Genomic DNA, 13,259 nt, shown 5'->3' with positions numbered 1-13,259 from the left:
TCACTGCTCGTGATGGCTTTGTACCATCCCTCTGTACCAGTACTTAACAGCTGGACACTGGCCATATCTAATCTGTCATGCTATACTGAATGTTCTAGAAAATCCATCTTTGCATGTCCAAGCCAAGTATTCAAGTAATACTACTATTCTGAAAAATCTATACTTACCAGATACAGACCCTTATATGAAAAGCTAACTAATTTAGACTCCACTGAAAATTAGAGCCTACAGCAGGTATGTGGCGAAGGCCTATAATCTTGGCTACTTGAGAGGAAATGCCGGAAGGGACAGTGGTTCAAAGCCAGACCAGGTAACAAAGTTTGAGACTCCATCGGAATCAGTGGCTGAGGACAGTGATTCTCATGTGTCACTGGGAGCTATGGGGAAAGAGCACGAATAGGAGAACCAAAGTCCAGACTGTCCTGGGCAAAAAGCAAGACCCAATCCTGAAAATAACCAATGCAAAAATGGCTGGCAGAGTGGCTCAAGAAGTACAGTGCACCTGCTTAGCAAGTGCAAGGCCCTGAGTTCAAATCCCACTACAATACCTGTCTACCAGAAAGAGAAAACCAAAGCTTCCTTTCCATGACGAAGTGTTTCCCTCATTTAAAACTGACCAAATGATCAAATGTTACACTCCTTGTTACACTGTCTTCCTCTCACAAATTCACTCACTTCAGTACTGCCTTTCACAACATACTCATGGAGAAATTACTTGCCTTAGTAAGTACTCTTTACTTGAACTGTTACATATTTCTTTCAGAGACTGAACTTCACGCTTTGTGTCTGCTAGACAAGCATTCTATTCCTTGAGCTATACATGATCCTAGCCTTTTTTAATTTTGTCTTTTGAAAGAGAGTCTCACTAACCTTGTGTGGGCAGGGCTCAAACTCATGATCTTTCTGCCTCCACCTCCTGAGTAGCTGGGATTATTTTTTATTTTTTGGTTGATCTTGAGGCTTGAACTCTGGGCCTGGGCGCTGTCCCTCAGCTCTTCAGCTCAAGGCTAGTGCTCTAACACTTGAGTCACAGCACTACTTCCAGTTTTCCGGTGGTTAACGAGATAAGAATCTCATGGACTTTCCTGCCCAGGCTGGCTGTGAACCATGACGATCCTCAGATCTCAGCCTCCTGAGTAGTTAGGATTACAAGCGTGAGCCACTGGTGCCCGGCTTATTTTGTTATTAAAATGAAATGATTACTCACTAGCTTAGCCTCTCCTTACTGTGTGTTTTCCCCACCTCCAGGCCCAATCGCATCATCAGTCACAAAAGCAATTCAATGGTTTATGATGCAGACTGGAAGGACGAAAAGGCAGAAAGGAAGCCATGTTTTATACAGTGGATCTTGACTCTCAGTAAGGTTATTATACACTTTTTCAGAGATCTCAGGGCTATGTATTTAAACCAAGACACAAATGTAGAGCCCTTGTCTCTACAACCTGTGTCTCCCTACAGCTTTTGTGCTTAATGTATTTTTTGTTGTTGTTGTTGGTCGTGGGGCTTGAACTCTGGGCCTGGACGCTGTCCCTCAGCTCTTCAGCTCAAGGCGAGCGCTCTACCACTTGAGCTACAGCGCCACTTCTGGTTTTCTGGTGGTTTATTGGAGATAGGAGTCTCACGGTCTCTCTTGCCCGGGCTGGCTTTGAACCGCGATCCTCAGATCTCAGCCTCCTGAGTAGCTAGGATTACAGGCGTGAGCCCCCAGCGCCCGGCAATGTATTTTTTTATCATGAAAAAAAAAAGTCATTTAGGCACCCGAATGTATAAAGAATAGGATATGGTAGGAATGCTTCACACACACAGAAAAAGGCTAACTAGCTTCCTAACCTGCTTCTCTGCACACTGTTATAGTTAGTAGCCACATTCTAAAAAACGTGTAACATTCAAAAATATTGGAAACAGTACCTGCTACAAAGAAAAAGTACCTGAAATCTTTTGGTGGTCAATAAAATAACTCCACATCACCACAAACCCAGTTTCTAGGTAAATTCTTTCATCAGAAACACCCAGTTCAAATGGGACATAGGTCAACCATCTTTGATTTGTCCCTGTCAAGTGTACTCATTACCTTGGCAGCTTGTCAAGGCAATCCATGCTATTGAAGGAACACTGGTCCAATCACGCTGCCCCACCAGCAGAGAGCTCTTTGAGAACTGCGGGCGGTGGCCACCCTCCCTCCGAACCACAGCCTCCTTTCCATGCTCTGCACTGTGACTTCTGGGAGACGTGAGGGGAGGGCATGTGAAGGTCTGCATTTCCACACCCCTTCCCAGTGCATGAGCTGGGGTCTCCCAGACAGGGGTGTGTCATTAACAAGGTAAGGATAATTGTTCACATCACAGTGTCACAGCAAACCTCTGAAATGCTGGGAAATAATGCAACAGAATATTACAGCCTATTAGTATTAAAACTGCATTACTAGTCACTAGGCAAGCCCCTTCTCTAAACAGAACTATTACTATTCAAAGGATGTTTTTCAGACTTAAGCTGCATCAGATCCAGATCCAGCTGCATCAGATACAGATCCACCAAAATATTCATCAAAAGACAAGCTGCAATATAAAATTTCCAAAGGAGATCTGTCCTGAAATTTAGAATATTCCGAGAATTTTTCAAGTATCTTCCAACTCAACTCCATTTTCCTTCTTTATGAGCCAACCAAATGGGCAAGAATGTCATCAGAGCCGGGCGCTGGTGGCTCACGCCTGTAATCCTAGCTACTCAGGAGGCTGAGATCTGAGGATCGTGGTTCAAAGCCAGCCCGGGCAGGAGAGACCGTGAGACTCCGATCTCCAATAAACCACCAGAAAACTGGAAGTGGCGCTGTAGCTCAAGTGGTAGAGTGCTCGCCTTGAGCTGAAGAGCTGAGGGACAGCGCCCAGGCCCAGAGTTCAAGCCCAACAGCCGACAAAAAAAAAAAAAAAAAAAAAGAATGTCATCAGTTGAGAAGGTAATGCAAGTATGAAATACTTATCTAGATTGGCCTCTAAACATATTTCATCACTAAAGGTGACAGTATGGGTTCGTGGTGAGGCACGTGCTTACCATGCTTGACATCAGGAATTTGATTCCTACCCTACTACATAATATATTAATTGGGCCTGTGAAAGTGGCTCAGTGGTAGAGTGCCTAGCATGCATGAAGTCCTGGGTTTGATTCCTCATAAAGAGAAAAAGCCAGAAGTGGTAGAATGCCAGTTTTGAGCAAAAGAAGTTCAGGAACAGTACCCAGGCCCTGAGTTCAAGCCCCAGGACTGGCAAAAATAAAAAATAAATAAATTTAAGGGGCTGGCAAGGTGGCTCAGTGGTAGAGTACTTGCCTTGCATGCATGAGGCCCTGGGTTCGAGTCCTCAGTACCATATAAGCAGAAAAAGTTAGAAGTGGCGCTGTGACTCAAGTGGTAGAGTACTAGCCTTGAGCTGGAGAGCTGAGGGACAGTGCCCAGATCCAGAGTTCAGGCCCCACGACCACCAAAATAAAACAAAATAAAATAAATAAATTTAAAAATAAAAAATCAATCACCAGGCGCTGATGGCTCACACCTGTAATCCTGGCTACTCAGGAGGCTGAGATCTGAGAATCACACTTTGTTTGTTTTTGTCAGTCCTGGGGCTTGAACTCTGGGTTTGGGCGCTGTCCCTGCACTCTTCAGCTCAAGGGGAGTGCTCTACTGCTTGAGCCACAGCGCCACTTCCGGTTTTCTAGTGGTTTATTGGAGATAAGAATCTCACGGACTTTCCTGCCAGGGCTTGCTTTGAACCACAATCCTCAGATTTCAGCCTCCTGAGTAGCTAGGATTACAGGCCTGGGCCACCGGCACCATCTAGGATAGCACTTTGAAGCCAGCGCAGGCAGGAAAGTCTGTGAGACTTTTATCTCCAATTAATGGAAGTGGTGCTGTAGCTTAAGTGGTAGAGTGCTAGCTGTGAGCAAAAGGGGCTCACAGACAGCACCCCGGCCCAGAGTTCAAACCCCAGGACTGGCAAAAAAATAAAAATAAGAATAAAAATCAAGCCGGGCACCGGTGGCTCATGCCTGTAATTCTAGCTCCTAAGGAGGCTGAGATCTGAGGATCTCGCAGTTCAAAGCCAGCCCAGAAGGAAAGTCCATGAGACTCTTATCTACAATAAAAATAAATCACTAGAAAACTGGAAGTGGTGCTGTGCCTCAAGAGGTAGAGTGCTCGCCTTGAGCTGAAGAGCACAGGGACAGCGCCAAGCCCCACGACCGACAAAAATAAATAAATAAAACAAAAATCAATAGTGAATATTTAAGTTTTTCTGAACACACACTGGTTCGGTTGCCAGCATTTCACCTGACACTGTCTTCCAGTTTTGCTCTTCTAAATCCCTCCTTCCTCTTAATACATCATGGGCAGATTCTATAACTTTCTAGTAACTTTCAGTTTTTCGAGTGTAGACCCATTGACAATTCAAACTCCAATCTGCTTCAAAATTCCCCTCTACTACCACCAGCCAAATATGTGACTTGAGGAGACTTGGTCTGCCCCGTCCTTTTCTCTACCCTTCCATGTTGGGGTTCCTGGGCTTGAGGACAGGGAGGGGAGAGGTCCACAGTCAAGAAGCTGCTCCCAGCCAATCCAACGAACAAACTCTCTGGAGGCATCAATGAGGTGGCCCCTGTTGGCCCCCTCCCAGCATGCATCTCTTCTCCCTCCTTAATCCACACAGCATAAATGGATCAAGCCATTGCTTTTTTTTAGCTCAGACTCACTTAATGCCATCCACACAATTCCAGCCACTTTGCCATGCAATCTCTTCAAAAAAGGGCATGTGATTTGGCAAAGACAACATACTTTCCCTGGAAGCAATGATTAGAGACTGGTATGTGTCCAGATTCATCCACTGATGGGCTCACCCAAGGCCTACTCAATGTGTGTGGGGGAGGTGAGGGGTCATGACACATGATGGCCGCTGGAAGCCAGCCCACATCAGGGAGGGACCAGTACTGGGGGGTAGATTAGTCACAGATGGAATCCACAGAGACACTATCCAGCTGTTCCAACTGCCCCTCCAGAAGCCTGTAATCCTAGCTACCCTAGCTACTCAGGAGGTTGAGCTCTGAGAATCACAGGTGAAACCATCTCTGAGATTCTTATCTCCAATTAACCACCAGAAAGCTACAATCGGAGCTGTGGCTCAGTGGCAGAGCACTAGCTTTGAGCACAAAATCACAATGACAGTGCCCAAGTATAGGTGCAAATAATTAAGCCATTGCTGAGCAAATCTCTTTACAACTGAAAGTTTTAAGTGACCTTTGTTGTTGTTGTTTTAAAGTTATATTTAAACTTTAAGCAAGTGCTTAGGCAGTTTTACTATTATGATCTTCCAAACTGTTTAACCGTTTGCTGTTTCTAACATCCATGAGGAAACTTCTGGATATTAACTTCCTTTCACTCCCAGGCTGATATTGCTCTAATAATTGATGCCAAAGTCCAGGGAAATTTGTCTGGGGACATTCTACTCAGAGTGAACATCTTGACGATGATGACAACAGTAACAGAATGAGTATGAGAGCAGATAAATTACATTAACTAGGAGCACAGCAGGGGACAGTTTCACTTTGAAGTCTCTTTACCTAATTTTCTAAAGAATCTATAATTTAGGTTCTCTGATGTTTCCCCTTTTCATTAGTTCTCTGTTGAATAAAAATATGCCACTCCCTTTTCTCCTTTCTCTCATTTTTCCTTTCCAGAACTGAAGTCTTGTGGTGATTACACAAAGACATTGTTATAACCTTTTATCTTTTTATATCCATGTGACACTTCCTTGATACTCCTCCCTTCCCTCCCTCCCCTGCCCCGGTGACTGAGGCACTTTTCCTCTAGTTTATAACAGAGCAACACTACTAATAGAGCCTAGATTTTTCCACCATTTTTATATGATCACAAAGCTATGCAAAATTTTAATTATGCATATAGATTTTTACATTTCATATCTGAATTTCAAATAACCAGGTCAGTTTTTGTTTTTTGTTTTTTGTTTTTTTTTTTTTGGTCCAGTCGTGGGGCCTGAACTCTGGGCCTGGGCGCTGTCCCTCAGCTCTTCAGCTCAAGGCTAGCGCTCTACCACTTGAGCCACAGCGCCACTTCCGGCTTTTTTCTTTTTGCTTATGTGGTGCTGAGGAATCGAACCCAGGGCCTGAGGCATGCAAGGCAAGCGCTGTACAACTGAGCCACCTTCCCAGCCCCCCAGGTCAGTTTTTAAAAACCAGATGTTTTCAACAAGAACCTCTGTTTCCTGGGCATATAGTTATCACATTAGCCACCAATGACAGTATGTCATTTATTGTAAGAATCTCTACCCAACTGGGGTAGAGATTCTTTCATATATTCTTTCATTATATACATACTTGGAAAGAAAATTTAAAATAGCACCCCAAATGAATAAAAATGCTAGTACTTTCTGAGCTGGAAGAGAATCATCTTTTACAAATAGACAAACTCAAATTAACATTAGCTCATGCCACTATAGTTTCAGCAAACCTCAACATGGAACCAAATCTGGAACTGCTTCTCTTTATTTGGGACAACATAGGCCACAGAAATCCACACTCTTAGGTAAGATTCACTTAGTCAATCACTTAAATACTGATTAAACCCATGTGCCCTGCCTGGCATGGTGCTTAAGATGATCTAGTAAGGAACACTACCATTGGCAGCTACCTCAAGAAACTTCCATCCTATTGGGAATTTTCCATCTAAATATCACAAAATTTAAAAAACTATTTGTCATATATATGAATACATTAGATAAAAGTCAATTTACAGGGCTGGGAAGGTGTCTTAATGGTAAAGTGCTTGCCTAGCATGCATGAAACCCTGAGTTCGATTCCTCAGTACCACATAAACAGAAGTGGCCAGAAATGGTGCTGTGGCTCAAGTGGCAGAGTGCCAGCCTTAAGCAAAAGGAGCTCAGGGACAGCGCCCAGGCCCGGTTCATCCCAGTCCCAGGACTGGTTCATGCCTATATCCTAGCTCCTAAGAAGGTTCAAATTTGTGGATTGGGTTCAAAGCCAGCCTGAGCAAGAAAAGTCCATGAGACTCTCCTCTCCAAATTAACCAGTAAAATGCCAAGAGTGGAGCTATGGTTTAAATGCTAGAACATTAGCCTTGGACAGAAAAAGCTAAGGGAGAGAAGCAGGAATCCTGAGTTCAAGTCCCTCTCTCTGTGTGTGTGTGTGTGTGTGTGTGTGTGTGTGTGTGTGTGTGTGTGTGTGTGTGTGTGTGTGTGTGTGTGTGTGTGTGTGTGTGTGTGTGTGTATGTGTGTACACGCACACATACACACTCAAGCCAAGACTTGAACAAAAAGTTTAGGGACAGTGCCCAGGCCTTTTGAGTTCAAGCCCCAGGTCCAGCAAAAAGAGGGGGGGTGGGGGAGGGAGAGAGAGAGGTAGGGAGGGAGGGAGGGAGGGAGGGAGGGAGGGAGGGAGGGAGGGAGGGAGGGAAGGAGGGAAGGAAGCAAGGAAGCAAGGAAGGAAGGAAGCAAGGAAGCAAGGAAGCAAGGAAGGAAGGAAACAAAAAAAAAAATTTTTTTTTTTGGTCGGTCGTGGGGCTTGAACTCTGGGCCTGGGCGCTGTCCCTCAGCTCTTCAGCTGAGGGACACTTCAGCGCCACTTCCAGTTTTCTGGTCGTTGGAGACAGGAGTCTCACGGTCTCGCCTGCCCAGGTTGGCTTTGAACCGCGATCCTCAGATCTCAACCTCCTGAGTAGCTAGGATTACAGGCATGAGCCACGAGCGCCCGGCAACAAAAAAAATTTTTAAAAGACTAAAGGTATGACAAAAACAAACAAAGCATCTAGCTCTGATTGTTGATCTCTGAATCTGTGACAGATTAGTCCAGCTATTTTAGATCCTGAAGGGATCTCCCAATCCCCACTCCTGCTGCAGGTGAAGGACACCACTCAAGGGAGCAGACCCCATCCCAGGACCTGTAAAAGCAATGGGACACACACACACAAGGCAGCCTCTGAGTGTACCAGTGTTTCTTCCTAGATGAGTCAAAGAGCAGAAAAGGAATAGTTAGTGTGACTAGTTGTGCAAAAATAATATGCTTGGTTTGATCAGTTACGTAAAAATAATAAAATGGGCTTTATTCTTGTTTTGACAGACTATTATTTCCCAGATATGGAAGAAAGCCTCAGGGTACTAAACATTCATATCAATGCAGTGCACTCATGCAGTTTATGAATGTGCTAGGTGAAAAGCCTTCAAAATATTTTGACTCAACCAAGGTAAGTCTGCAGATATATGCAAAGAAAACAACAAATACAAAGCAGGCAGCAGTCTCCTGTAATCCTTGGAGAGACTTAGCTCCAACTAACCAGTAAAAAGCTGGAAGTGGAGCTGTGGCTCAAAAGGAAGAGGCCAGCCTTGAGCAAAAAAGCTAGGGATAGCACCCAGGCCTTGAGTTCAAGACCCAGTACCAGTACATAAACAAAAACAAGCCAATCGGGCTGGGAAGGTGGCTCAGTGGTAGAGTGCTTGCCTTGCATGCTTGAGGCCCTGGGTTCAATTCCTCAGCACCACATAAGCAAAAAGAAAAAAGCCAGAAGTGGCGCTGTGGCTCAGGTGGTACAGCGCTATCCTTGAGCTGAAGAGCTGAGGGACAGAGCCCAGACCCAGAGATCAGGCCCACTACCGGACCCCCCCCCAAAAAAAAAGATTAAAAACAAACCAATCAACATGGGTACATATAAGGGTGTCTGGTTACTTAGGATGGCAAAAAGTAGGAATGACAGACAATAAAAGTCAACCTAGTTACTCAAGAGGCTGAGATCTGAGGATCACAGTGTGAAGCCAACCTGGGCAGAAAAGCCTGAGACTCTCCAAGAAACTACCCCGAAAAAGCCAGAAGTGGTGCTGTGGCTCAAGTGGTAGAGTGCTAGCCTTGAATACAAAGAAGCTCATGGGCAGTGCCTAGGCCCTGAGTTCAAGCCCCATGACTAATAAAAACTAATTAATTAATTAATTAATTACTGGAATAAACTCCAGCCACTGGGCTTAGAAACCAATTTGCTGCCTTATTGCTCTCTCTAAAATCTGGTACCAAAAAGTAGATCACAAAAGATGGACTAACAAACTGCTCAGAAATACGTTGCCCCAATGCCACTAAAACTTAATATCTCCTCAGGAAGAAAGTAATTGAGAGAACATGAGTCCAATTTACATTTGACACACAGGGGCTAGGAAGGTGGCTCAGTGGTAGAGTGCTTGCCTTGCATGCATGAGGCTCTGGGTTCAATTCCTCAGCACCATGTAAGCAGAAAAAGCCAGAAGTGATGCTGTGGCTCAATTGCTAGAGCACTAGCCTTGAGCTGAAGAGCTGAGGGACAGCACCCAGGGCCCAGAATTCAGGCCCCATGACCAGCAGAAACAAACAAACAAACAAAAACAAAAAATACATTTGGCACACAAAGCCAACTAAGCACAAAATCTTTTCTAAAGTGCTATTTCTAGGTGTTAGGTTTTTTTCATGGCAGTGCTGTAGTTTAAACTGAGGGCCTCGCACGTACCCTATTCCACTCTCTTTATGTTAGTTATTTGAGAAGAGAGGATCTCACTTCATGCTTTATGCCTCGGTAGACCTGGATGGCGATCCTCCCATTCATTTTGTTACTGAGATGACAGGCTGTCACTGGTTGAGTTGGGAGTCTCTTGAACTTTGATGCCTTGGCTAGCCTGGAACTGTGAATCCCATTTCTGCCTCCCAAGAAGCTAAGATTACAGACTTGCGCCACCATAGCTAGCTTTCATGTTCTCTGCTTAAAACACAACAACAGCTGGGTGCCAGTGGTTCATGCCTATAATCTTAACTACTCAGGAGGCTGAGATCTAAGGATAGAAGGCTGAAGGCAGCCCAGGAAGGAAAGTCCAAGTGAGAGTCTTATCTCTAATTAAACACCATAAAAGCCAGTAACAGAATTATGAGTTAGGTGTAGAATACGAGCCTTAAGCACAAAAACTCAAGGACAGGGCTCAGGCCCTGACTTCAAGCCCCATTAATGACCAAAAAAAAAAAACAAAAAAAAAACCCAAAAAACCAAACCAGACAACAACAATAAAAAAAAAAAAAAAACTATGAAAACGTAGGGATGTAGCTCAGTGGTACAATGCTTGCCTAGCATGTACAAGCCCCTAGATTTGGTTCCCAGCACCACAAGAAAACAAAAACAGACTGTAAATTCTTTGGGTATAGTTTTTTATTTTTCTAGGACCTAAGGTTAATTTTGATACCGTAGCTTCCCATGGATATTGAATAAACAAGGGAAATGGACAGACTTTAAAAAACATGAGGCTCTAACTTCTTTTCAAAAAGGATTCTTAAAGGAACTGAACTTAGCTCTCTGGAAAGATATCCATTTAACAACCGTGAGAACTGCTCACGCCTGTAAGCCTAGCTACTTGGGGAGGCTGAGATCTCAGGATCCAGGTTGGAAGTCTGCCTTGGTAGGAAAGTCCATGAGATTCTTAACTCCAATTAATAATCAAAAGCCAGATGTTAGGCTGTGGCTCAAGTGATGTAGAATGCCAGCCCTGAGGGAAAAGAGCTAAGGGATAGTGCCCAGGCTCTGGATTCAAGCCCCAACATTGGTATGTGCACACATGTGCGCACACACACTCTCACACACTACTGAGAGCAAAGCAACACATCTTTCACAGGACTAGGTGGAACGCTGGGTAGCTGTTTACTATACCCTTCCTATTCTTTCATGCTCCACCCTAGGAGAAACTAAATGTTATAAAGGGGTCATAATCAATCAATCAATCAATCAATGGGTCATAATCCAATTAGTAACTCTGAAACCATCCTTTTTGAAAATGGTTTATTTTCTTCTGAAAATAGCAAATGAAATAGTTACCCCAAACTGCTGCTAACGAAAGCAGCAAAAAGCTTTTTGCTAAACACCAGAGCTTGAGGCACTGCCCTAATGAACTACCTAAGACTTACTCCACCAAAGCTTCAGGCACTGCCTAATAAACTACCTAGGTCTTAATCAGTCCAGGCAGTCGGGCTGCATGCAGGCTGCCCACATCAGTTTTCCTTCATCACAAGGTGAAAGGCCTGAACCCAAGAGCCAGAGGGCGCTGTTCAGGGCCAGCAGGAAGACTTCTCAAGACAGGGCCTTAATTACACAGAGAGCCTCAACACAGGCTGCGACAGAGCAGGTGAGAGGAACACCAGGGAGAATGTAAAAACTTACTTTTCTCAAAATAGTTTAAGTCTAAAATTATCAAGCACAAATTCATTTGAAAAAAAAACACATTTTCCTCTTAGTTCTATAGATGTGAGACATTAAAAAAATATGTGTACGTTGCTTAAAATTCGTAAGAATGACAAATATATTGTCTTAAGAGTGTTTTGCCTTAGTGTTATTCTCCAAGGATATACGACAGAGACACTAAGGGAAGGAAATAGAGATGAGCATCTAATTAACTAGAGCCACCAAAGCTATGTACTTGAAGAAACAAAGTAATCACCTAAAATAAACAAAAGTACACAAGCAACTGAAGTACTCAAGATAATAATCCAGAATAAATTCTATTTTCTGCAAACATCTGACATTTGAAAATTGTAATGCAAGGCACATGAGGTCTTAAAAATAAAATAATCTTCTCAAAAAAGCTCAAAAACCTTCTCCCCAAGAAATAACCCTCCAAACATCTGGAAGACCAAAAAGACCCATGCCACCCACTGTGACAAAAGAAAATACTGGAAAAAAAAAAAGCCAGAAGATACGCTGTGGCTCAAGTGCTAGCCTTGAACAAAAGAAGCTCAGGGACAGGGCCCAGGCCCTGAGTTCAAGCCCCATGACTGGCAAAAACAAACAAAAAAATCAAGCCGAGCGTTAGTGACTCACTGAGATCCTAGCTACTTAGGAGGCTGAGATCTGAGGATCATGGTTTGAAAACAGCTCCAGCAGAAAAAGTCCATGAGACTGTTATCTCCAATTAACCAAGATGATGGAAATGGAGCTCAAGTGGTAGAGCAAGAGCCATGAGCAAAAAAGCTACGGGTCTGCGTCAGGCCTTGAGTTCAAGCCCCAGTACCGACACATTTTGGGGGGAGGGGGTTTCCGCCCCCATCACTCAGTTCCCCGCCCCCCACGTCCTCCGCTGCGTGTTTAAGGATGCACCGCACACAGCACCCCCAGCCGTCCGGGGCCCTCGTTTAACCCTCGCACGCGTTGCGGGCTGGCTGGCTGGCTGGCTGGCACCGCGGCCCACCAGCGCCGTCCGGGGCCTCGCTGGTGGCATCCCTCGGGCGTCCGAATCAGCACCGGCCACCCCTGGAGGACGCAGTCCGGCCCACCGGCCAGGGTGCCCGGGACTCTGGAGACGCAGGTCTCGGGGACACAACCATGGGGAACCCGGTGGACAGTGTGGCCAGGGAGGGCGAGCGCGGCTCGAGCCACAGAGGCCGGGCAGGCCGGTCCTGGTGACAGTCACCCCGGACGCTGGAGGCTCAAAAGGAGACAAGGCCGGGGAGGCCGCGGCGGGGGGCGGGCGCGGGGCGAAACCACCGCCGCCGCCGCGGAAAAGAGGCCTCGCCCCCCCACCCCCGGCCCCGGCCAGCCCGAGCCCCGCGGGTAACCGGCGCCTCTCCGGGAGAGAACCCGGCGGGCGGGGACCGGGGCCGCTGCGGGGCGGGCGCGGCGCGGCCCCGAGACTCACCCGCCGGCGAAGAGGTGAAGCAGGGTGTTCTTGTTCTGCTGAGTGTCGGTCGCCATGGCCGCGCCGGCTCCGCGGCCCACCGCCGCCGCAGCTCGAGGGACGCACGAGGTCGTCGGGCCCGCTCGCCCCGCAGCCCTCAGGCGGCCGCCGAGGCCTCCATGCACGCGCGCGGGCCGAGACGCCGAGCCCGGCTGAGCCGCCCGCCGCCCTCAGACCTCCCTGGTCCCGGCTCCGCGCGGCCGGCGAGAGCCCAGCGCGCCGGAGTCACGTGGCGGGGGCCGGGCCGTGACGTCACGCGCCGGCGCCAGCTGGAGGCGGGGCTCGGCGGGGGTGTGGGCCCAGATCCCGTGCGCCTATTGGGCAGCAGGCGGATGTAGGCGGGGCGACATCTTGATCGGAGGCGGGGTCAGTCCGGAGCGGTTGGTTGGGCGGGGCCGGTCTAAGCTGGTGAGTGGCTGGAGTCAAAACTGGTGGAAGCCTGGAAATGACATGTTCTATACCACACCGCCGGCCTCCCCGCCAATTTAAAGCAAAGCAACCTTCAAAACCTAATAAACAGC

General features: G+C 46.6%; 1 protein-coding gene across 1 annotated transcript in view; it reads right to left on the bottom strand.

Annotated features, from left to right (window-relative positions):
• Positions 1-12,946, bottom strand: part of Slc25a33 (solute carrier family 25 member 33) — a 32,659-nt gene extending 19,713 nt beyond the window's left edge. The window contains exon 1 of the mRNA XM_070037295.1: positions 12,700-12,946. Coding sequence (XP_069893396.1) covers positions 12,700-12,755 — 56 coding nt within the window. The 5' untranslated portion in view covers positions 12,756-12,946. The remainder of the gene's footprint in view (positions 1-12,699) is intronic.
• Positions 12,947-13,259: the final 313 nt, after the last annotated feature.

The sequence above is a fragment of the Dipodomys merriami genome, unplaced genomic scaffold, assembly GCF_024711535.1.
Source record: "Dipodomys merriami isolate MVZ:Mamm:240054 unplaced genomic scaffold, mDipMer1.0.p SCAF_28, whole genome shotgun sequence".
Classification (NCBI taxonomy): domain Eukaryota; kingdom Metazoa; phylum Chordata; class Mammalia; order Rodentia; family Heteromyidae; genus Dipodomys; species Dipodomys merriami.
This window is presented reverse-complemented; position numbering and strand designations above follow the sequence as displayed.